Source organism: Lepidochelys kempii, chromosome 7, assembly GCF_965140265.1.
Source record: "Lepidochelys kempii isolate rLepKem1 chromosome 7, rLepKem1.hap2, whole genome shotgun sequence".
In the NCBI taxonomy this organism is placed as follows: Eukaryota; Metazoa; Chordata; order Testudines; family Cheloniidae; genus Lepidochelys; species Lepidochelys kempii.
The window spans coordinates 46,891,098-46,915,555 of record NC_133262.1 but is presented as its reverse complement, the minus strand read 5'-3'; the positions used below and the strand labels follow the sequence as shown (position 1 = coordinate 46,915,555).

General features: G+C 48.0%; 2 protein-coding genes across 8 annotated transcripts in view; one reads left to right on the top strand and one right to left on the bottom strand.

The window, feature by feature from the left end:
- Positions 1–24,458, top strand: part of DNAH1 (dynein axonemal heavy chain 1) — a 141,336-nt gene that overhangs the window by 82,049 nt on the left and 34,829 nt on the right. For all 7 annotated transcript variants that reach the window (XR_012159887.1, XM_073352530.1, XM_073352529.1 and 4 more), the window contains 10 exons: positions 193–371; positions 1,213–1,443; positions 2,786–2,982; positions 3,811–3,946; positions 4,688–4,896; positions 5,590–5,761; positions 6,170–6,361; positions 7,718–7,828; positions 15,463–15,648; positions 24,230–24,421. Coding sequence is in view for 6 of the 7 variants with exons in the window: in XM_073352530.1 (XP_073208631.1) it covers positions 193–371; positions 1,213–1,443; positions 2,786–2,982; positions 3,811–3,946; positions 4,688–4,896; positions 5,590–5,761; positions 6,170–6,361; positions 7,718–7,828; positions 15,463–15,648; positions 24,230–24,421 (1,805 nt within the window). In the remaining variant the exon portion in view is untranslated. The remainder of the gene's footprint in view (positions 1–192; positions 372–1,212; positions 1,444–2,785; positions 2,983–3,810; positions 3,947–4,687; positions 4,897–5,589; positions 5,762–6,169; positions 6,362–7,717; positions 7,829–15,462; positions 15,649–24,229; positions 24,422–24,458) is intronic.
- The window catches only part of LOC140914530 (HAUS augmin-like complex subunit 3), a 29,942-nt gene continuing 23,780 nt past the window's right edge, over positions 18,297–24,458 (bottom strand). The window contains exons 3-6 of the mRNA XM_073352543.1: positions 20,590–21,848; positions 19,941–20,377; positions 18,796–19,012; positions 18,297–18,512 (exon numbers count right to left, since the gene is read on the bottom strand). Coding sequence (XP_073208644.1) covers positions 18,297–18,512; positions 18,796–19,012; positions 19,941–20,377; positions 20,590–21,848 — 2,129 coding nt within the window. The remainder of the gene's footprint in view (positions 18,513–18,795; positions 19,013–19,940; positions 20,378–20,589; positions 21,849–24,458) is intronic.

Genomic DNA, 24,458 nt, shown 5'->3' with positions numbered 1-24,458 from the left:
CACTGTGCCCGTTGGCTGCAGATTCAACAAGAATGGCAAGCTGAGGAGATGGCCAGGTCCTCAGGCAAGGTCCACAATGAGTGTTACTGAACAATAGCAATGGTGGCATCAGTGTCAGTCTGCCTGTCTATTGTGCTTGAATTCTGTCAGTCCTTCACACCCCAAAAATGCCGCTGCCTTCTGTTCCTGCAGCGGGAGCCCCCAGAGTCGAGCACTTGAATGAGCCCCTTGTCGATGCCACCATTCGTGTGTATTCAACCATCACGTCCCAACTGTTGCCTACCCCAGCAAAGTCGCACTATACCTTTAATCTGAGGGACCTCTCCAAAGTTTTCCAGGGGATGCTCATGGCTGAAGCCTGCAAAATCGAGGTGAGTCCTCCCACCATTTTATCTCCCATCATTCTGTACTGCCTGGGGAATTTCAGATCTCACTGTACGCAGGTCAAGGTTCAAAATAGACATAGAAAAGGCAAGAAGCTGCCCGAGGCCTTGCATTATTAGCAGGGGCTTGTTGCACTTCCCAGGTTATTCAGACTTGTGCATTTTGACACTACCCAGCGTGTAATAAATGCACAGAAATACCCGATTTGTTGTGTCTTTTTGCACAATTATAAATATGAAATCACCTGTAACCTGGAATGGATGCTGCTGGAGGAGTTCCAACACCCAGGATGCTGTCTTGGGTCAGTTTCCCTGGGGGTGGGGGGAAGACAGTTTACCTAGGGATGTGGTGGGTTCTCTACCACTTGGAGTCTTTAAATCAAGAGTGGATGTCCTTCTAAAGAATATGCTGTAGCAAGATATGGATTTATTACAGGAATTGCTGGCAGAAGTTCTTTGGCCTGTATTCTGCAAGGCAGGTTAGATTATCATAAAGGGTCTTTCTCTCAGACCTTGTGAAAATAGTAATGAAGGAAGAATTAAAATCTAATACGAGATGATGGATTGAACTCTAACAATGTGGATTTTAAAGTTACCCCGGCATGGGAAAGAATAGCACAGATATTTATTGCAGTGTTAATTAACCCCTCTGTAGAGCACCTGCTTTAGCATGGAATGCTGCTCAGAAAGGGGCTTAGTGGCGTCCTTCCAAATTCTTCCTTTTCTAACTGAGAGTTAGAAAATGACCACATGTTCTGGAGGTAACCTAGCAATCCTGCAGGAGGGACTCGTAGCCTAATGGACATATCTCACTGAGATTCTCTTCCAGGACAAACTGCACCTGCTCAGGCTCTGGTATCATGAGAGTTGCCGCGTGTTCCGTGACCGCCTGGTTAATGATGAGGACCGCATCTGGTTTGATGATCTGATGAAAAGCATGATGGCAGAGTGGGACACCACCTTTGAGGAGGTTATCCCCTACCAGCCAGTTCTCTTTGGGGATTTCATGATGCCTGGTGCTGATGTCAAAATATATGAACTAATTGATGACCAGGAAAAGGTAGGATGCTTTTGATTTCTCCCTATTTTTATGATTTTCTTTTACTTGTATTCAGTCCTATTCAACACTAAGAAGGCATAGCTGATACAAACTATGGATCTTCTCTAGCTGAGTGTTTGGAATGTGTCACCTACCCAGTGTTAACATTGCCAGGCTGTGCTGAGGGGGTTAGGATATGATCCCATACCCAGTGCCAACTATGTAAGGCTCTACCAGGTCAGGCTAGGCTCTAAATGTATGATGGACACAATATGAGGACCTGAATGGAATTGAACTAGGAAGTGATGTCTTTCCAAATTCCCCTACTTCTTCTGGTGTTTGGGCAGGTAATAATGATCCTGCAAAGAGCAGTAGGCAACCTTCTGTGCCAACCCTCCTAACCTGAGTGCTACACTCAGAACTAGACTAGGAGGAATACCAGCTTTATGTTCAATAGGACAATGCTAGCCAGTAAGATCTTTACAATTGACCTTTACAAGTAACTATCATTACTGCAGGATTCCCTACTGGGGGGAGAGTAGTACTACTGTGGTAATGTTAATAAGCAAAAGGTAAAATTATAAAGATTTTAATTATGAGCAATATAGTTTGCACTTGCTACCAGAAACAAATAATAATATCATCACCTCTCATCTCATGATTGCTAAATGAAGTACATTCATTCATTAATTCATCCTCACAACATCCTCTCTGGTAGGTAAATGTACCCATGCCCATTTTATGGATGGACAAAACACACAGTGAGATTAAGCATTTAGACTTCTAATTTCCACAAAAGCATTTAGACTTCTAATTTCCATTGTTTTCAATCCGGGCCCAAGAGATTAAGTTACTTGCCCAAGTTCCCACTGTGAATTGATGGCAGAACTGAGAGTAGAACCCATAAAATATTAACCCCTGGTCCATTGCATTAACCTCTGGGCAACACTGTTGAAGAAGACCCTGATGGAATTGGCACAAGATACTGTTTAAATAATCATGTGGCTGAGACATTTTGGCTAGGGAGGTTAAACTCAATGTAGTATTTCCCCTTTTCTGAAGGGGTGGATTCAGGTGAGTCTTTTTCTGGTTCATTTCTCTCTTTCCATCTTGAGTCCAGAGAATGAGACCCACGTGGCCACTAATAGACCACTCCGTGGCCTAGTCAGCAGGAGATGATCAGATGTAGTGCTGGTAGCCCCTTCTTGGAGTGAGCACCACATCAGGTGTACGTTATTTCTACCTACATGTGGTTCTCAAGGATGATTTCTGCCATGAGAGGCTGGTCTTTCCCTTGGATTGCCTCTGGGAAGCTGCTGCACTTGCCATGTTCCTGTTCTTATCTGTCTCTGTTTGCCTGCAGCTTATGCGTGTGATAGAGGAGTACATGGACGAGTACAATCAGATCAACACCACCAAGATGAAGCTGGTGCTCTTTATGGATGCTATGCAGCACATCTGCCGGATCAGCCGGATCCTGCGTCAGGCACTGGGGAATGCTCTCCTCTTGGGTGTTGGAGGAAGCGGAAGGGAGTCTCTCACCAGGCTGGCATCTCACATGTAAGAAAAAAGACTTCTGTATGGCCAGCACCGAGCAGATGTGCCAGGGCTGCCTTTCTATGAATCTCATACGAATGCATCCGATGAAGTGAGCTGTAGCTCACGAAAGCTTATGCTCAAATAAATTTGTTAGTCTTTAAGGTGCCACAAGTCCTCCTTTTCTTTTTACAGTCTGTTAATTAATACCATAGCCGCTATGGTAGTGCTAGCTCTCAACACCTCCCATTCTGTCCCATGAGAAAACACCCAAGACTAATCCAGCCCAGACCAGCGGCCTAGTGGTGTGCTCTACACAACAGTATGAGATACACACACTGGTCTCTCTCCCATGCCAGCAGGAGCTCTGGACAGCAGGAAAGCAATGGCATGAGTTACAAAGTAGTAACCCCTTAGTAAGGCATGGTATTGGCAGGGTGTGAAAACAATGCCAAGCCATCCTCCAGAGCCAGGGGCTGGGAGGTATGTATCTTGATAGCAGAGAGGTGTAAACTTGGGGGGGAAAGGGTCCTGGGGACTGATGAATATAGAGAACAGCTCTATAAAAATACACACGGCGTTTCTAAGGAGAATGGACTAATCCTTTTGCGGGCTAAATGCAGATTTTATTCCAACCCTCCCTTTCGTTTATCTCTGATTGCACTACAGTACCATGCTCCTAGTGAAATGTGCATAAGGATAGCAACATGCTCATCATGAGGAGGTGTAAGAAAACATATGCAATATGTTCATTTCACATACAAAAAATCCTGGAGTGTCTGGAGTCTCTTATAAAAGAAGTGGAGTCCTGTTTAGAGCATGATTTTTACTTTGAGTCTCTCTCCCCTCTAGGGCTGATTATGAATGTTTCCAGATTGAACTTTCCAAAAACTATGGGATGGCAGAGTGGCGAGAAGATGTCAAGAAGATCATGCTGAAGGCTGGCCTGCAGAGACTGCCCATTACCTTTCTATTCACAGACTCACAGGTACCAGAGTGTTATCAGAGTGGAATGGCTGAAAAAACAGGCATGCCTCTCAGCACTAGTTCCTGGGAAATTCTCCTCGAATTTTAAATACATGATGACTTCACTTTGAGCCAATCATATCCTTCTTTTCTTCAACATCCCGCCAGTCTTCTTTGATGTCATCACAGGAAATGAAAATTGGAATAGTTGTTTCCAGAGAGACACTCGGGTTCAATACATGCCAGGGCTGATTCTGCAGCTGTGGAATTCTCTTTGATGTCAGTGGGTTCCACTTGTGGGGTAACTAAAAAGCTGGGTCTGTTTTCATACCTGGGTTCTTGAAGTTAGGTTTCTAGCCATATTTAGACACTTCACTGGGAATTGATGTTCAAAGGTGCTGAGCAACATGAGATTACTTCTGTTTAGGTAGCTAAATGTGGATTTAGGTGCCTAACTTTGGGGATCCAAATTTGAAAACATTGGCCCATTTCTTTAAACTATAGTTTAATAATAACAAGGTCATATTTCAGAATTTCACCATGGATTGTGAGCTCTGCGAAATGGTTCTGTGTCCTCAGGAAATGGTTGAACGTTGTTTTGTAAATGTTGATACGTGCCAAGCATCATAGCACACTCCACTGGAAGCCAGTCAGCTTTACAAGGGATCTCCTATCATGGAAGCTGAGATATTTGGGGTTGTGATTTATATGACATCTGGAGAACCAGCTCTGTTATTACCACTATTTTTATTTTTCCATCTAGATTAAAAGTGAGTCTTTCCTGGAGGATATCAACAATGTGTTGAACTCCGGAGACATCCCCAATCTGTATGCCCCAGATGAGCAAGATCAGATCATGACTACTATGAAGCCAATCGTTCAGGACCTAGGGCAGCAGCCCACCAAGGCTAACCTGATGGCAGCATACACAGGACTGGTTCGCAGTAATATCCACATGGTCCTTTGCATGAGGTACGAGCCCTCCTAGCCTGTGGGTCAAATCGTGAAATGATGTTGGACCATAGAGCTGCCTAGACTAAGCACAAGGCGTCCTCTCAACTAGTGCACAATTAACCCATTTGTTCATGGTAATAATGTCTCTAAATAACACACTAATGCATTTGGGGCTCAGTTCCGCCACACCTACTCACATAAGTAGTACTTTATCCATTGATTTCAATGGGGCTACTTGAGGAGTAAGGTACTGCGCCCATGGTAAGGATTGCAGGATTGGGGCCTGGTGAAACAAACGCTACAATAACTTGCTCCAGATAGACTTAACATCAGTTTTACTTCTCAGATACCATCTTTTAAACTGAATATTCCTGTACTGTTGTTGTACTTCAGTAGCTCTCTGACAATCAAAGGAGGTGGATATCCCTGAATACCTTAAACCTTCCAAAGAGATACCTATCACTATTGCGATTCCTGCCAAGGGGTCAGTAGTAACCGTAGAGCACTGTATAGAGTGATCTCACTCCTCCTTCCTTTCTCCCCTCACGATTCATCCTGTAATATACTCCCTTACTAATTGCCTCACCTCCTCCTTATGCTGTTGGTGTATAGTATGCGTTAAGTGAGAGTCGGTATTTCACGACTCTTTGGAAGCTATTATAATGTGCCGTTCTCCATTCTCTCACCCTCAACCCAATCCTTGCTGCCTAGCCCTATTGGAGAGGTCTTCCGTGCACGGCTGAGACAGTTCCCCTCTCTAGTGAACTGCTGTACTATTGACTGGTTTAATGAGTGGCCTGCAGAAGCCCTGCAGTGTGTTGCATCTTCCTTTTTGCAAGAGATCCCAGACCTTGAAGCCACCTCTGAAGTTATAGATGGAATGGTAAGTGACATCCTTAAAATATAAGGCAGGGGTCCTGTGTATTCAACACGTATTTGTGCTGGATGATTGTTAGACGCAAGTGATGCAGGACGCATGTAAAAAGTCCTCATTTACCTTGTCATGGAGAAATATTTTCTGGTGGTCTGAGTGAAATTAGGAACTAACTTTGTTACAGTTTGAGATGGTCATCTCCTTTCCTTTTCTTATACTTCTATGCTATCTTGGCCTTCAGATGGGACTGCTTAGCCTTTCTCTCTCGTTGTAGCCCAATTGTATGTAAGGGAATAGTAGTTTGGCTACTTCTGTGCTCCTCTCCAAGTCTCGTGCCACTTACTTCAATTTTGCTGGTGCATATACCCTATAAAGGACGCTCCTAATAGATTGGTTGTCTTTTCCTGCTCCTTGTAGATTCAAGTGTGTGTAGCGATCCACCAGAGCGTAGCAGTGAAGTGCAAAGTGTACCTGGCGGAGTTGGCCAGACACAATTATGTCACTCCCAAGAGTTACCTGGAGCTCCTTGGCATCTTCACAGCCCTGATCGGGAAAAAGAAACAGGAGCTGAACACAGCGAAGAAGAGGATGAAGAGCGGCTTGGACAAGGTTGGTTCCTCAGAATCAGGGGAGCTTTGGGCTCCTGTCATCTATTTAATTGGTGTACTGTTTACAGCTAAAGATCCTGCAGCGATATCCCCTACTCTGCAAGCTGCTGCACTTCCGTTTACTCATAGTTATGCAATGAGAGAAAACATCTACATCTAGCTCATGCTAATATAGTGTGGGGCTTTTCCCCCCTCCTCAAGTGGCTAGTCCCCATCGAGGTTATATGAGCCTGCTACAGCCACTAAGCTTGTCCTTCAGCTCGGGTAGTAGGGGCTCATGTTTTTAGATCCAGAGGCCCCTGGGTTCAATCCCATCTGCCAGTGACCCATCTAGGATGCATACAAGCGCATGTGTTAAGGCTTAGAGTTGTTCCGAATTACCTGGACTGAAAACAGAACTTGAATGACCGTGAGCCACAAATGTGCCTTTTGAGAATCCAGAGCCATATTACTGGGGTCATGGCTGTGCAGCACATGGGCAGTAGCTGCCAGAGGCATTCTGCCTAGAGAGGAAAGCAGCCTCCACTGTTGCTGGGAGGACTGTATGTAGATGTGGCAACTACTAAACCTTTGCTAACATCTGGTGTGTTCTCCCCTGGCCATGTAACCCCTTTGGGGGTGTTTAGCACTGTGGGTGCCCTTATCTTGCTCGTGCGGAGTGCAAGCACATCCATTCTGGCTGTGCTCACTTTGTGTGGAAAGGGCAAAAGAACGTAAAAGGGGCTTTCCTTTCCCATTCACTCCCTGTGCAGCTGTTTGGGGTAGCTAGTATCTAACCCTGTGTCCTCCCACCCTACCACTGTGTGTATAAACTTTATACAATCCTGGAGCAGATTCTGAGCTTTCACGAGCACACGCTTGTCCTGTAGGCTTGAAAATAGGAGCAGCATTAGGACTAGAAACACCCCTGACCACAGCTTCAGTTCATTGCTTCTGCTCCCGAGAGCAATACTGCTTGCAAGGTGTGTTTTGCCAAATTTTCATAAGGGCCCTTTCACATAAGTTGTGTACCTGTGCAACAGACAGTTGCTCACACAAATGTTCCCAGCTCCACACAGATGTGAATATGTGCAACAGGAGCGCACCCATTTTGCAGGCAGCACTAGGTGCCTAGAGCTGAAAACGTGACCCATCCATCAGATACTGTGAAGTTATTTCACAATTATATTAATTTAAAAGGGCATTCGCGAGCCCTCTGCAAGCACCCACTCATTGTCAGACACCATGCAGCCAATTCCATCCCTGGGGGCAATATTCCTGACCTTCACTTCACCTTCTCAAATGCTATGGCATCGTATTACCTTGGCGTTCACTGAACACGGTACCTGAGGGACTGAATCGCTCTCACTTCCTCTAGCTACTGCGAACAGCAGAAGATGTAGCAAAGATGCAGGAAGAGCTAGAATCAGCACGTCCCCTTCTGGCAGAAGCAGCCAAAGACACACTGGCAACCATGGAACAAATAAAGGTACAGAGACACAGCCTTTCCTCCAGCAAATGGTGCAGAGGACACAGGAAAAGTTAGGTGGGGTATTTTACACTTTAGAAACAGATTATTCTCCTTTCTCCCTCCCCACTCCCTATAACATGGTATAATTGACGTTAATATGCGGCTCCTTGAATAGGCACCGACTCCGGGGCTGGAGCTACAGGCGACAACTTTCCAATATGCTGGCTCTGCCACAGGCCCTGCCCCCACTCCACCCCTTCCCACCTCCTCCCCTGAGCCTGCCATGCCCTCGCTCCTCCCCTTCCCTCCCCCCCCCCCCCCGAGCCTCCTGCACGCCACGCAACAACTGATCAGGAGGTGCAGGGAGGGAGGGGGAGGCACTGATCGGCGGGGCTGCTGGTGGGCAGGAGGCACTGGGAGCGGGGTTGGGGTGAGTTGATGAGGGGCTGCAGATGTATTACTGTGGCCCTTTGGCAATGTACATTGGTAAATTCTGGCTCCTCCTCAGGCTCAGGTTGGCCACTCCTGCTTTAATCTTTCTCGTGGCTCTTCTCTGATCCCTCTCCAATTTATCAACAGCCTTCTTGAATTGTGGGCACCAAAACTGATACAATATTTCAGCAGCAGTCACACCAGTGCCAAAAACAGAGGTAAAATGACCTCGCTACTCCTACTTGAGAGTCCCCTGTTTATGCATCCCAGAATCACATTAACTCTTTTGACCACAGCATCATAGAGGGAGCTCATGTTCAGCTGATTATCCACTGCAACCCCCAAATCTTTTTCAGAGTCACTGCTTCCCATGATAGAATCTGCCATCCTGTAAATATGGCCTACAGTCTTTGTTCCTAGATGTATACATTTACATTTAGCTGTATTAAAATGCATATTGTTTGTTTGTACCCTGGCAAGCTAGAGCTCTCTGGATCAGTGACCTGTCCTCTTCACTATTTCATACTTTCCCTATTTTTATCATCTGCAAACTTTATCAGTATGATATTATGTTTTCTTCCAGGTCATTGATAAAAAAGTTAAACATCATAGGGCCAAGAACTGATCCCTGTGGGACCCTATTAGAAACAGACCTGTCGATGCCTGTTTCCCATTTACAGTTACATTTTGAGACCTATCAGTTCGCCAGTTTTTAATCCATTTAATGTGTGCCGTATTAATTTTGTATCATTCTAGTTTTTTAATCAAAATGTCATGCAGTACCAAGTCAAACACCGTATGGAAGACTAAGTATATTACATCAATACTGTTACTTTTCTCAACCAAACTTCTAATCTCATCAAAAAAAGATAAAGTTAATTTGACAGGATCTATTTTCCATAAACTCCTGTTAATTTGCATTAATTATATTACTCTCCTTTAGTTCTTTGTTAATTGAGTCTTGTATCAGCCACTTCATTATTTTGCCTGGGATCAATGTCAGGCTTACAGGCGTATAATTACCCGGGTCGTCCTGTTTATCCTTTTTAAAAATTGGTACAATATTTGCTTTCTTCCAGTCTTCTGGAAATCCCCCAGTGCTCCAGGATTTACTGAAAATCAACATTAATGGTCCAGGGAGCTCCTCAATCAGCTCTTTTAAACTTCTTAGATACAAGTTATCTGGACCTGCTGATTTCAAAATGTTGATCTTTAGTAGGTTCTGTTTAATAGCCTCCAGAGCTACTAGTGAATGGAAAGAGTGTTATCACCATATGATGAGACTGCACCATCCGTTTCCCCCCCAAATATAGATAGAAATATTAATTGAATATTTCTGCCTTTTCTGCATTATTGATAATTCACCCATTTCCATCTTGCAATGATCCAATACCAGTAGCAGGATTCTTTTTGTTCCTTTTAAAAACATCCTTTATTATTTGAATGTCAGGCACAGTCAGCCATATGAGCATTCTGTCAATGCATCCCCAAGTACTTGGTATAGAGCATATAAAGTGTTTTTTATCATGACCATGTGTAACCAATACCATGCTGAGCCAGGCACTTCACAGTTAGGAGCCTTGAAACTCACGATTGCCCTCTGCTGGAGACCTGGTATTGATGCTGAGCTCTGTAATTGTGGCTCTACTTTTCTTTGAGAGAGACAGGTGCTCCTCAAGTGGCCCTGGTCTACACTAGGACTTTAGGTCAAATTTAGCAGTGTTAAATCGATGTAAACCTGCACCCGTCCACACAATGAAGCCCTTTATTTTGACTTAAAGGGCTCTTAAAATCGATTTCCTTACTCCACCCCTGACAAGTGGATTAGCGCTTAAATTGGCCTTGCCGGGTCGAATTTGGGGTACTGTGGACACAATTCGACGGTATTGGCCTCCGGGAGCTATCCCAGAGTGCTCCATTGTGACTGCTCTGGACAGCACTCTCAACTCAGATGCACTGACCAGGTAGACAGGAAAAGAACCGCGAACTTTTGAATCTCATTTCCTGTTTGGCCAGCGTGGCAAGCTGCAGGTGACCATGCAGAGCTCATCAGCAGAGGTGACCATGATGGAGTCCCAGAATCACAAAAGGGCTCCAGCATGGACTGAACGGGAGGGATCTGATCGCTATATGGGGAGAGGAATCCGTGCTATCAGAACTCCGTTCCAGTTTTCGAAATGCCAAAACCTTTGTCAAAATCTCCCAGGGCATGAAGGACAGAGGCCATAACAGGGACCCGAAGCAGTGCTGCGTGAAACTTAAGGAGCTGAGGCAAGCCTACCAGAAAACCAGAGAGGCGAACGGCCGCTCTGGGTCAGAGCCCCAAACATGCCGCTTCTATGATGAGCTGCATGCCATTTTAGGGGGTTCAGCCACCACTACCCCAGCCATGTTGTTTGACTCCTTCAATGGAGATGGAGGCAACACGGAAGCAGGTTTTGGGAACGAAGAAGATGATGATGATGATGATGAGGTTGTAGATAGCTCACAGCAAGCAAGCGGAGAAACCAGTTTTCCCGACAGCCCGGGACTGTTTCTCACCCTGGAACTGGAGCCAGTACCCCCTGAACCCATCCAAGGCTGTCTCCTGGACCTGGCAGGCGGAGAAGGGACCTCTGGTGAGTGTACCTTTTAAAATACTATACATGGTTTAAAAGCAAGCATGTGAAAGGATTAATTTGCCCTGGAATTTGCGGCTCTCCTGGATGTACTCCCAAAGTCTTTGCAAAAGGTTTCTGGGGAGGGCAGCCTTATTGCATCCTCCATGGTAGGACACTTTACCACTCCAGGCCAGTAACACGTACTTGGGAATCATTGTACAACAAAGCATTGCAGTGTGTTTGCTGGCGTTCAAACAACATCCATTCTTTATCTCTCTGTGTTATCCTCAGGAGAGTGAGATATCATTCATGGTCACCTGGTTGAAATAGGGTGCTTTTCTTCAGGGGACACTCAGAGGAGCCCGTTCCTGCTGGGCTGTTTGCCTATGGCTGAACAGAAATGTTCCCCACTGTTAGCCACGGGGAGGGGGGAGGGTTGAGGGGGTAGCCACACGGTGGGGGGAGGCAAAATGCGACCTTGTAACGAAAGCACATGTGCTATGTATGTAATGTTAACAGCAAGGTTTACCCTGAAAGAGTGTAGCCACTGTTTTATAAAATGTGTCTTTTTAAATACCGCTGTCCCTTTTTTTCTCTCCACCAGCTGCATGTTTCAAGGATCACAGGATCTTCTCCTTCCCAGAGTCTAGTGAAGATTAGAAAGAAAAAAAAACGTACTCGTGATGAAATGTTCTCTGAGCTCATGCTGTCCTCCCACACTGACAGAGCACAGACAAATGCGTGGAGGCAAATAATGTCAGAGTGCAGGAAAGCACAAAATGACCGGGAGAAGAGGTGGCGGGCTGAAGAGAGTAAGTGGTGGGCTGAAGACAGGGTTGAAGCTCAAATGTGGCGGCAGCGTGATGAGAGGAGGCAGGATTCAATGCTGAGGCTGCTGGAGGATCAAACCAGTATGCTCCAGTGTATTGTTGAGCTGCAGCAAAGGCAGCTGGAGCACAGACTGCCACTACAGCCCCTGTGTAACCAACCGCCCTCCTCCCCAAGTTCCATAGCCTCCACACCCAGACGCCCAAGAACACAGTGGGGGGGCCTCCGGCCAACCAGCCACTCCACCACAGAGGATTGCCCAAAAAACAGAAGGCTGGCATTCCATAAATTTTAAAGTTGTAAACTTTTAAAGTGCTGTTTGGCATTTTCCTTCCCTCCTCTACCACCCCTCCTGGGCTACCTTGGTAGTCATCCCCCTATTTGTGTGATGAATGAATAAAGAATGCATGAATGTGAAGCAACAATGACTTTATTGCCTCTGCAAGCGGTGATCGAAGGGAGGAGGGGAGGGTGGTTAGCTTACAGGGAAGTAGAGTGAAACAAAGGGCGGGGGTTTCATCAAGGAGAAACAAACAGAACTTTCACACCGTAGCCTGGCCAGTCATGAAACTGGTTTTCAAAGCTTCCCTGATGCGTACCCCCTCCCGTGCTCTTCTAACCGCCCTGGTGTCTGGCTGCGCGTAACCAGCAGCCAGGCAATTTGCCTCAACCTCCCACCCCACCATAAACGTCTCCCCCTTACTCTCACAGATATTGTGGAGCACACAGCAAGCAGTAATAACAGTGGGTATATTGGTTTTGCTGAGGTCTAAGTGAGTCAGTAAACTGCGCCAGCGCGCCTTTAAACGTCCAAATGCACATTCTACCACCATTCTGCACTTGCTCAGCCTGTAGTTGAACAGCTCCTGACTACTGTCCAGGCTGCCTGTGTATGGTTTCATGAGCCATGGCATTAAGGGGTAGGCTGGGTCCCCAAGGATAACTATAGGCATTTCAACATCCCCAACAGTTATTTTCTGGTCTGGGAATAAAGTCCCTTCCTGCAGCTTTTGAAACATAACAGAGTTCCTGAAGATGCGAGCATCATGGACCTTTCCCGGCCATCCCACGTTGATGTTGGTGAAACATCCCTTGTGATCCACCAGAGCTTGCAGCACTATTGAAAATTACCTCTTGCGGTTTATGTACTCGCCGGCTTGGTGCTCCGGTGCCAAGATAGGGATATGGGTTCCGTCTATGGCCCCACCACAGTTAGGGAATCCCATTGCAGCAAAGCCATCCACTATGACCTGCACATTTCCCAGGGTCACTGCCCTTGATATCAGCAGATCTTTGATTGTGTGGGCTACTTGCATCACAGCAGCCCCCACAGTAGATTTGCCCACTCCAAATTGATTCCCAACTGACCGGTAGCTGTCTGGCTTTGCAAGCTTCCACAGGGCTATCGCCACTCGCTTCTCAACTGTGAGGGCTGCTCTCATCTTGGTATTCATGCGCTTCAGGGCAGGGGAAAGCAAGTCACAAAGTTCCATGAAAGTGCCCTTACGCATGTGAAAGTTTCGCAGCCACTGGGAATCATCCCAGACCTGCAACACTATGCGGTCCCACCAGTCTGTGCTTGTTTCCCGAGCCCAGAATCGGCGTTCCACAGCATGAACCTGCCCCATTAGCACCATGATGCATGCATTGGCAGGGCCCATGCTTTCAGAGAAATCTGTGTCCATGTCCTGATCACTCATGTGACCGCGCTGACATCGCCTCCTCGCCCGGTATCGCTCTGCCAGGTTCTGGTGCTGCATATACTGCTGGATAATGCGTGTGGTGTTTAATGTGCTCCTAATTGCCAAAGTGAGCTGAGCGGCCTCCATGCTTGCCTTGGTATGGCGTCCGCACAGAAAAAAGGCGCGGAACGATTGTCTGCCGTTGTTCTGACGGAGGGAGGGGCGACTGATGACATGGCTTACAGGGTTGGCTTCAGGGAGCTAAAATCAACAAAGGGGGTGGCTTTACATCAAGGAGTATTTCAGGCAGGACTTCTCCGAGGGTTCCAATAAGAAATGGTGCACCTAAGTTATTGTTCTTATTGGAACAAAGAGGTTAGTCTGGTCTCTGATACATGGCTAGATTTACCTCACTGCACCTTCTCTGTGAGTGACTGCAGTGTGACCTAGAGGAATGAGTCCCCTAGACGGGGGAGGGGAGGAAGCAAATGAGTACAAAACAAATCTGGTCTATTTTTTGTTTTGGTCCACTCCATCTATCTTTTACATCTTTGGCTGGCAGCAGACAGTGCAGAAGGACTGCAAGCCATCCACATCTCATGGCTGCTCAGCAGAAGACAGTGCTGTAAGACTGCTAGCCATCCTCATCTCTTGCCTGCCTGGCAGAAGATGGTACAGTACGACTGCTAGCAATGCGTATCGCCTGCCTGCTCACCATAAGATGGTTCAATAGGACTGACTGCAGGACTAAAGAGAATGACCTGGTCAAGTCACTCCAAATTTAGTCCCTGCGCCCATGTGTGCCCAGGCGCTCCTGGCCAACGTGGCCAGGAGCACCTCGGACATGACGATGACGGCTACCAGTCCTATTGCACCATCTGCTGCCACAAGGCAATGGGTTGCTGCTACTGTGTAGCAATACAGTACCGCGTCCAGCACCCAGGAGACATACGGTGACTGAACCGAGCGGGCTCCATGCTTGCCGTGATATGGCGTCTGCACAGGTAACTCAGGAAAAAAGGCGCGAAACGATGTGGTCTGCCCTTGCTTTCACGGAGGGAGGGAGGGAACGGGGGCCTGACGATATGTACCCAGAACCACCCGTGACAATGTTTTAGCCCCATCAGGCATTGGTATCTCAACCCAGAATTCCAGTGGGCAGCGGAGACTGCGGGAACTGTGGGATAGCTACCCACAGTGCAATGCTCCGGAAGTCAACTCTAGCCTCAGTACTGTGGAAGCACTCCGCCAAGTTAATGCACTTAAAGCATTTTCTGTGGGGACACACACACTTGAATATATAAAACCGATTTCTAAAAAACCGACTTCTATAAATTCGACCTAATTTCATAGTGTAGACATACCCTAAGGCTATACCCAGCAAGATATGGTAAATCAGCCTGATCACACATAATAAGCTGCTCAAGTTTGCAAACAAGCCTAGATCTATCGTGGCCCTGTGTGACAGTCATTTTCAATCTATTTATTTTCCCCACACCTCTTATTTAATTGATCCACTCATAAGAAAGCCCCTGCTTCCATTGCATTTCCCAAGTGTTTTTTTAAACCACGCAAGACTGAAGCTATTAAAAAGCCTAGGTACAATCAGAAAAGGGACTTTAACAAGGCACTTCTTTTTTCTCAGAGCTGTCACTTAGGTGTGTCGCAATTCATGTCTGCTCACTGTGCTGCCAAAAATAAGCATTTACTGCAGTTTACGCCTGCAGAGCAAACGCAGCTATGGGAAACGGAGCTGGAGTCTCTTCCGGCTCATCCATCATCAGAGCAGTGACATAAATGTCAGCTAAAAAATCTGTACTGCTACCAGCAATGCACAAACTAGAATAGACTCCCATGCTTGCATTCAGATTCCAGTATGAGTCTGTGATGCTCGAGTAGGAGAACACATCTTGTACCCTGTGCAGATTTCATCAGGCATCAATAACTCTCTCTCTCTCTCACACACACACACACACACACACACACACAGTCGTGGGAAACGCTGGATGTTGTCAATGAAACCAAGGCCCTGAGCCGAGCAGCACAGGTGCATCGGCTCAGGCCTTTGGAAAACGGTGTTCTTGTTCTGAGTCTGTGTCTGGCACTGCAGGTGGACACGGCCGTGGCAGAGGAGACGCAAAATGCTGTGCGGGCTGAAGAGATGAAAGCCAAAGTGAAAGCTCAGACAGCCCAGGCCATTGCAGACGATGCCCAGAAGGACCTGGCCGAAGCTCTCCCTGCACTGGATGCTGCTCTAGCCAGCCTAAGAAATCTTAACAAAAATGATGTCACGGAGGTAATAGAAGGTGGAGGGATTAATGCTTTTCGCGAGTATATCTTTCTTGTGCAGCCCTCTCTGAATCGCTGTGTCAATGAGTGCCCCTAGGCACTGTGCTATGGAGCAAGGCTGCATCATAGCTGTAAAGGATACCAGCAGGAGAATCTATACATATGCACAAATCTGCAGTTTCCCCAGCCAATCTCCTTTCTGAAGCCATGACTGGGTTCTAGCATTCAGGATTCCCAGTCCTTTAAAAAACGTAAATTACATTTTTTAGAGCCTTACCTTGCTGAGACACCAAGCTGCTTCACAGTAATGTTTACTAATGTGAATCCCCATCTTTAGACAAGATGAGCCAGGGGAATAACAGTGGGTAGGGCCCTACCAAATTCATGGTCCATTTTGGTCAATTTCACTGTGGTAGGACTTTAAAAATCATAAATTAAATGACTTCAGCTATTTAAATCTGAAATTTCACAGTGTTGTAATTGCAGGGGTCCTGACCCAAAAAGGAGTTGTGGGCGGGTCGCAAGGTTATTGTAGGGGGAGTTGTGGTACTGCTATCCTTATTTCTGCGCTGCTGCTGGCCAGAGAGTGGAGGCTGCTGGCCAGGAGCTCAGCTCTGAAGGCAGAGCCACCACCAGCAGCAGCACAGAAGTAAGGATGGCCTGGTATGGTATTGACCACCCTTCTGCACTACTGCATGCAGAGCTGGGCCCTCAGTCAGCAACTGCTACTCCCTGGCCACCCAACTCTGAAGGCAGGAGCGCAGAAGTAAGAGTGGTATGGAAAATATTTCGACCCTTACTTCTGCACTGCTACTCTGCTCTCCAGCCACCCAACTCTGCAGAAGTGAGGGTGGCAATACCACAACCCAGCCTAAAGTAACCTTGTGACCCCCCCCCAACTCCCTTTTGGGTCAGGACCCCCAATTTGAAAAATGCTGGTCTCTTCTGTTAAATCTGTATAGCATAGGGTAAAAGCACACAAAAGACCAGATTTTGCAGGGGGAGACCAGATTTCATAGTCTGTGACGTGTTTTTCAGGGCCGTGAATTTGGTAGGGCCTTAATGGGATTTGGAGCAGTTATATTGAAGTCACCATTTCAAAACCAGCCCAGGCAAACAGTGATCAAAGAGTTGGCTACCAGGTGAAAGCATTTTAGAGGCTTTGCAAAATGGATCTAAGTGAGCTAATGACATTAGGAACTGGACCAGCATCCACATAGAATTATAGGACTGGAAGGGACCTTGAGAGGTCATCTAGTCCAGTCCCCTGCACTCATGGCAGGACTAAGTATTATCTTGACCATCCCTGATATCTCTAACCATCATCAAAAGCAGCAGCCCCTGACCCCCTAAGGCAAGGGATGAACAGTCATATAGGTTTGGCTAGCTGTACACACCTAAGTGGTCTTATCTCAGCAGGGACAGCTGGCTCCTAAACAGTCCAATCACTTCACAGTCTAGATGCAGACTATTAAACAGCAGCTTTGGTCACAGGCCTCTCACTCCTAGCTGGTACATGCAGCTAGCTGGTCTGCCTTCAGTATTTTTAGGCTGTCTATAGGACACCAGGGATGATGTGTTATTGTGACCAGCTGCCAACTGTCCACAGCATCATGGTATAATAGGCCAGTCAGATCAGGTTTGGAGGGTTAATAGCAGGGCAGCATAATGTAGCTTGCACTGCTGCTACAGGAGCTCTCTCTTTTCTGGCCAGAGAGGACTTCAAAGTAGATGCAGGCTTGAGAAGCTGGACACTAAATATCCTTTTAAAAAAGGAGGAAGTGAACAGAATTAACATGGTTTAACATAATTCAATAAGTGTCTTTACTTTAGAGTTAACCATGGAGAAAGGAGGCCCATTCCTGATTTCAGTAGGTGAGTGTGCCAAGCAAGCCCACCGTCAAAGCTCTGAACTAAGCCACACGTTTCAGCTCTGGAGCAGTACAGGAAGAAGGTCTTTAGCAGATGGCCTTGGGAAACAAAGGGAAATAAGCTCACCTTGAAACCCCTGCTCCCCATTTCCTTCACAGGTTTGGAGCAGCAGGGGAGAGGAGACAGACGAAACCAGGAAGGACAGAGACAGATACATGCCCCTTCCCCATGATTATGAATCAATATCTCCTTAGGAAAATACCATGAAACATGCCTTTATTTTTTACCTGTCCACTGCTGCCCCACTCACACAATCCTTCCAGCCAGCTGTATCCCACTGCACTGGGAGAGGAGCAGAGAATTCCAGGCACCCACCCCTCTCCTGGTCTGCCCGCTCAGTGCACTCCCCTCCTGACCCCTCAGCCTTCATGGGCATAATGCAGAGTTCTTGTGAGGTTTCCCCACTGTGAATCATGGAAGAACGTTACCTTCTCTTCAGTGGCCTATGCACCATGAGAAACCCACCCAACCTCAGTGTGACAGATTTTATACATGGTTGGGGCAGGTTTCCACCCCAGTGTAAACCCCAAGTACTAGCCCCATGTGAAATTTGATCTTTTTGCTGTGAGGAGGAGAACAGGACAAAGTAATATGTAACTTATCAGCATAGCAAGGATCTCTGTGATTCTCCACCCTTTGGGGCAAACGCTTCCAGAACAGGCAGCAAAAATCTCCTCAACCTGCCCCCTGGGGTGCTGGGTGGGGTTGTTCCATTGCTGAGCCCTAGGAGAAGGCCAAGGCCTGTTTCTCCAGCTGCTGCACCACCTCCCTCAGCCGGTTGGCATCATGGAAGAAGTGCACGTAGAGATTGCGCTCTGTCTGCTGGAAGTGGGTCTGCAGGGATTTCCGTTTGGCCTTCAGGTCACTCAGGAGGTCCATCAGCATCTGATAGAGTTTGGCCTGTGTGGCATAGAGTTGCTCGATAGGCTCAGCCAGCTCCTGCAGGGAAAGAGGAAAAACCCAACTGTGTTGTGGAAGTGTAGGAAAGGAAAATCTTCCTCCTGCTACAGTAATGAATCATGGAGCGGCAGGAGAAAGCAGCTCCACACCAGCCTATCAGGATACCCTGTAATCTAAAGGGGATGCTGCAAGCAAAATACAGATGCCTCTGCAACATGACCCATGGCTGCTGATTGGCTGGCAAGGTCACATGATTTTAGAAGGCCACCAGAGAGGCCATGTGAAGATGACACCACCCCAGGGGTTGGGGGTCCTTGCACACCTGAGCATTCAGCAGTAGTTGGTTGGAGTCACTATACATTATCTTATAGAGCATCTCATTATCAGACTCCAGCATGGGGAGCTGGGCTGGGGACACTGCAAGCTGCACTTCCAGCATCCTCTGCTCCTGGCGCAGGCGCGAGCCACGGCTTGCCAGCGTCTCATAGGTGCGGAAGAGTTCCTTCTCCTGGCCCTGCTTCTCCAGCATCTCCCAGAGCCTGAGAGAGGGGAAGAGACAACACAAGAGTGAGGGCACCAGCCAGAGCTAAGGAGCAATGATTCCCTTGGGGACTGGATGGAGCTAGCACCCCCACATCTCTGGAAGCCCATCAGATTTTGCAGAATTTAAGCCTTCATTTAAAGAGTGTGACTAGCTCTAACAGTTGTGAATAGGAAAGTGCCCAGATGCAGTAGGGTCTGCCTGAACCTCTAGGCAGAGAAGATAGTGGCTCCGAGTGAACTACACCCATTCATCTCAATGGGGATGTGCAATCTCTCAATGCCCACGAAAGCAAATCAGGCACACACCTAGGGATTGCCAGACTGGATTGGAACCATGATCAGTCCATTCCATTGTCTCCTTGCCAACAGTAGTCCACACCCAGTGCTTCATAGAAACTTCAACTGTCCATTACCAGGTTCTGCCCACAGAGGAAGTTTCTGTGTTGGCAAAGGTGTTCCAAATAGCTGTACTACCTTCTGGCTGGGGCATGCCCTCTCTTTGGCTGAATGCATGCCTTTATTGATGCATAAGGAGGGAGATGGGTGTGAAAGGTCCATGCTCCTCCCCATGCCCCCAGCTCTGCATCCATCTGGCAGAAATGTCTGCATCGTTGGCGCTAGACAATTTTTGGTGCAAACCTGCAGAGGAACAGTTTCATTTTGTAAGACTGATAAGTCAAACAGGGAGCTTATCACCACCCAGTTTCTGGCCCTTCCCCTTGTATTATGAGGGGGTAGAAGGAAGCAATAGATTTGCCTTTTATAGACTATTCATTATTTTGTATCCATCAGACCTCCTCTTCTCCTCTTTTCTAAAGATCTCTTCATATGGCAGCATCTCCAGGTCTCTAATAATTTATGACCTACTCCCCCACTGATGGGCATCACTCCTCCTCCCCAGCTCCAAGGCAGAGCCATCTTTACCGTATGGTGGTGACATCTCTGGGATCTATCAGAGTGCGTGGACAGATCTTGATGTACAGGCTGGAATCCTCAAAGCAGGCAAGCCGCCTTTGAAGATTGGCGCTGGCTTCCTGCAGGACAGCTACCATCTCTTCCAGACAGGTCCCCACCTGCTGCTGCTGCTGCTTCTCCAGCTTCAGCTGTAGTCCCAGCAGCTCCAGGCGGCTGTGCTGGGCCATCAGCTGCCCTGCAACCTCTTCCTGCTTCAGGGTGGTGTACCCAAGGTGAACTGCTTCCCCATCGAGCTCTGCTTGCAGGACAGGCAAGTGAAGGAGGCGAGCAGTGGCCTGAAGGAGGGGCATAAGGTGTTGGGTTTGGGTCTGGTCTATGTCACTTTGGAGGGTGCACAGCTGCTCCTGGAAGGTGGCTATGCGAAGGCTGAGCTCATCCTCCACCACCTGCAAAGCAGAGCACAACCAAGAGACATGCACTCAGATATGAAAGGTCTTCCTGCACTCTGCAAAAGCAGCCCTGGACAGAGTTTTATCTCCCCTTGTAATATATACTGGCTCCTACCCACACCTAAATCAGAGGTTTTTCCCATGGCCCATGTGCCAGTGCTACTGGAAGGGTAGAGGACGGGAGCAGAGAGAGGGGAGCAGACCCCTACCTTGTTCTCTTTGCTGCTCTTCAGGGCCCTCTCTGCCCACTGCAGTCCAGCCCAGATACCATCAACTTCTGCTGAGGTGATGATTAGCTCTTTCTGGCTACAGATGTAAGCCAGTGCCATGCGCTCCAGCTCCTCCTGGTAGCTGCCTAGGCTCTCTAGGAGCTTGGCTTCAGGACCCTCCATGCTCGCCAACAACATTACGTGGGCAGCTTCTGCTAGTCCCTTCACCATTTCCTGGCAGCTGTCCTGACCATATAGGGCTTCCACACCCACAGCCTCTGCTTTGGGGCCATTGTCCTCTTCTGGCAAGGATTTCTGGGGGAGCCCTGCCACTGTCTCCCTGACCAGCTCCTCCTGGGTCTCTACACCCACTTTGGGATCTGCCACACACTCATTGAGACTCCCAGTGTTCCCTGGCAGCACAGTCTGAGCTAAACCTGCCAGGGCCTGAGTGTCCAGCTTTGCTTGGGGGCTGCTCTGTCTCTTCACTCCCTGTAAGCCTGCCCCCTCAACATCTGGAGCCTGGGTGGTGCCTGGCAGTGCCTTCTGGATGAACGCCCCTAAAGCCCTTGTAGCCAGCTCCTCCAGCTCCATGTAGTGGCCCAGATCTGCCTCAGACATCAGCACCAGAAGCCTCCCATTCCCAGCTTCCCTGTACCACTCCGCAAGCTGATTTGCTGCCTTGCAGACCTGGCTCAGAACACTGTTGGTTTGAGAGTTCTCCATCTCCAAGTCCAGCTGGGCCTTTCTCAGCGCCCTGCCCACCTTCCTTTCCTTGTCTGCCAAGTGGCACAGCTGCTGCTTCAGGCTAGCCACGTGGATCTGGAGCTTGTTGCGCCGTCGCAGCTGGCAGGCACTATGGCTATGCAATGCCTGTGCCTCTCGCTCCAGTGCCTCCAGGGGCAGAGCCTCATCCTCTGACATGGCACCCTTCAACTGCGGGCATTGGCAGCAGGTTTGCAGCACCTGCTCTAGGGCTTCACCTTCCAGAATAGGCTTCCCTGAACTGAGGAGGGCCTGATAGGCTTCCACTTCCCCAGGACTCAGTACGTTCTCCTCCCCCACTGTGTTACAGAACCACTCGAGGAACTGCTCCGTCTTGGGACAGTCAAAGAGCCAGTCAAAGTCCTTCTCATGAAGGGCATCAGCCTTGGGGTAGACAGTCTTCAGGGTCTCCACAAACTCTGCCCCTCTATTGACCGTGTCCAGTAAGAAGCCCCTGGAGCGTCTCCGGGTAAACATGGCAAGAGTGGTTAATGCTGAAGAAAACAAAAGACATGGCATATTTATCATAGAATCATAGAATCATAGAATATCAGGGTTGGAAGGGACCCCAGAAGGTCATCTAGTCCAACCCCCTGCTCAAAGCAGGACCAATTCCCAGTTAAATCATCCCAGCCAGGGCTTTGTCAAGCCTGACCTTAAAAACCTCTAAGGAAGGAGATTCTACCACCTCCCTAGGTAACGCATTCCAGTGTTTCACCACCCTCTTAGTGAAAAAGTTTTTCCTAATATCCAATCTAAACCTCCCCCACTGCAACTTGAGACCATTACTCCTCGTTCTGTCATCTGCTACCATTGAGAACAGTCTAGAGCCATCCTCTTTGGAACCCCCTTTCAGGTAGTTGAAAGCAGCTATCAAATCCCCCCTCATTCTTCTCTTCTGCAGGCTAAACAATCCCAGCTCCCTCAGCCTCTCCTCATAAGTCATGTGCTCCAGTCCCCTAATCATTTTTGTTGCCCTTCGCTGGACTCTCTCCAATTTATCCACATCCTTCTTGAAGTGTGGGGCCCAAAACTGGACACAGTACTCCAGATGAGGCCTCACCAATGTCGAATAGAGGGGAACGATCACGTCCCTCGATCTGCTCGCTATGCCCCTACTTATACATCCCAAAATGCCATTGGCCTTCTTGGCAACAAGGGCACACTGCTGACTCATATCCAGCTTCTCGTCCACTGTCACCCCTAGGTCCTTTTCCGCAGAACTGCTGCCTAGCCATTCGGTCCCTAGTCTGTAGCTGTGCATTGGGTTCTTCCGTCCTAAGTGCAAGAGTTTATGTTTCTAAGTTTCTGTTATTCCCCCCCAACAAAGGCACAACACTCCCACAGCTCTGCTCAGCAGCCACCATCTGTGCAAAACTCTCTGGCTCCAGCTCCAAGAAGGACTCCAATCAGTCTCTTCTTCAGTTTGGAAGACAAAGCACTGAGTTCAGGACACACCTTCCAGCAAACCCAACCCCCAGGGCAGCAAGAGATCAATAGGAAAACCCACATCTCCCAGGGAGTAAAGCAGTGAAGCCACCCTCACTGCCCATTGTCTCAGGCCTAAAGGCTGAACCCATCTGAACACACTAGGTCTGTGTGGTTTCTAATGAAGGCAGATCATATAGCTACCATGCAGTAGCACTTACAGCCCTAAGGAAACTGGAGAGACATCCATCCCAAAGGATCAAGGGCAGGCTCCTGGTAATACTCACCAGCACTATCCTTCCCACTCAAATCTACCAGCCCCCTAAAATCAGCACAGTACTTGAGGGCCTCACTTAAATGAGTCTTTCCTCATCAATCATGCTGATTTCACCTGTAGCCATGAGGACCCCACTCCCACCCCCTCCTGGATCAGAAGCCACACCTGCTGGCTCAGGTGAGATGCTTCACCAATCACTGTATTCAGTAATAATTTTGCCCGTGGCCTTAGCACTGAAAGAACGACAAAGCAGAAACCCCAAACCCTGTAAGACAGACTGTGTAGCCTTAACAAAAAGGAGGGATAATTACATAGGGGTAGGAAATCATAACATGCATGCTAAGGTTCTGATTAGGTATAGGCAGTAGTTAGGTTATATCACACACCACTGAGGTCACTAGCTAGTGATATAATGTGCCTCACATTGCTATTTTACAGAGTGAACGAATAAGCAGTATGCATAAAATCTGCTTGTATGTTAAACACAAGTCAGCATGTGAGTGAGAGATCCTGAGCTGGGGGAATGGCTATAGCAATGAAACAGAGAATCCTGCCAAATAGAGACAATCAGCTCTTACACTGTTGGGCTCAGCAAACGCAGATTAAAAGGGACACTGTAGAGTTCACCATCATGGGGGAAGTGGTGTCTGGCAATCTGAACAGAGGACTTGGTGTTTCCCTGGATGTGGTTCCTGGCTGTGCCACTGACTGACTCTGTGGCCTTGGGCAAGTTGCTCCACCCCTCTACGTGCACTGTATGGAAGGTCGTGGTAAGAAATTCCACTTTGGATAGTATTTGATAATAATACAGGATTCAGTCCCCTCCCTGCGTCAATAGCTGGACTGGGCAAACTGCTGTTCCCTAGTGCTAAGAGAAGGAGTTACATCTCCACATTGGTGCCATGAAGAGACAGCTCCTGCTGCCCATCACCACCCCTGCGAAGAAGACCCTTCTGCAAACACAGGGACCATATAAACAGAGACCACCTTTTGAGGCCTACAAACAAGGAGACAGAGTTAAAGCTCCTAGTGCTCAATTGCTCAGCCCTTATGTGGTGTCAGCACAATCTATTTTTGGCATGCAATAGTTGCCAATATGCAGTGCCGAAAATCAGGTTAAGGGCTGTGCTGACCCACTCCCCATCTTACAGGGACACTTACTTTTTCTAGGTGCGAGCTATGCAGAGGCCTCCCGTTGGGGTGAAGATGGTGATTGAAGCTGTCTGTATTATGAAAGGAATCAAGCCCAAGAAAGTGGCTGGAGACAAGCCAGGCTCTAAGGTGGATGACTACTGGGAGCCGGGCAAGGGTCTTCTTCAGGACCCAGGGAAGTTCCTGGAAAGCCTGTTTAAATATGATAAGGTAAGTAATGGCAGAAGGAGGGGGGATAGTCGTGCAA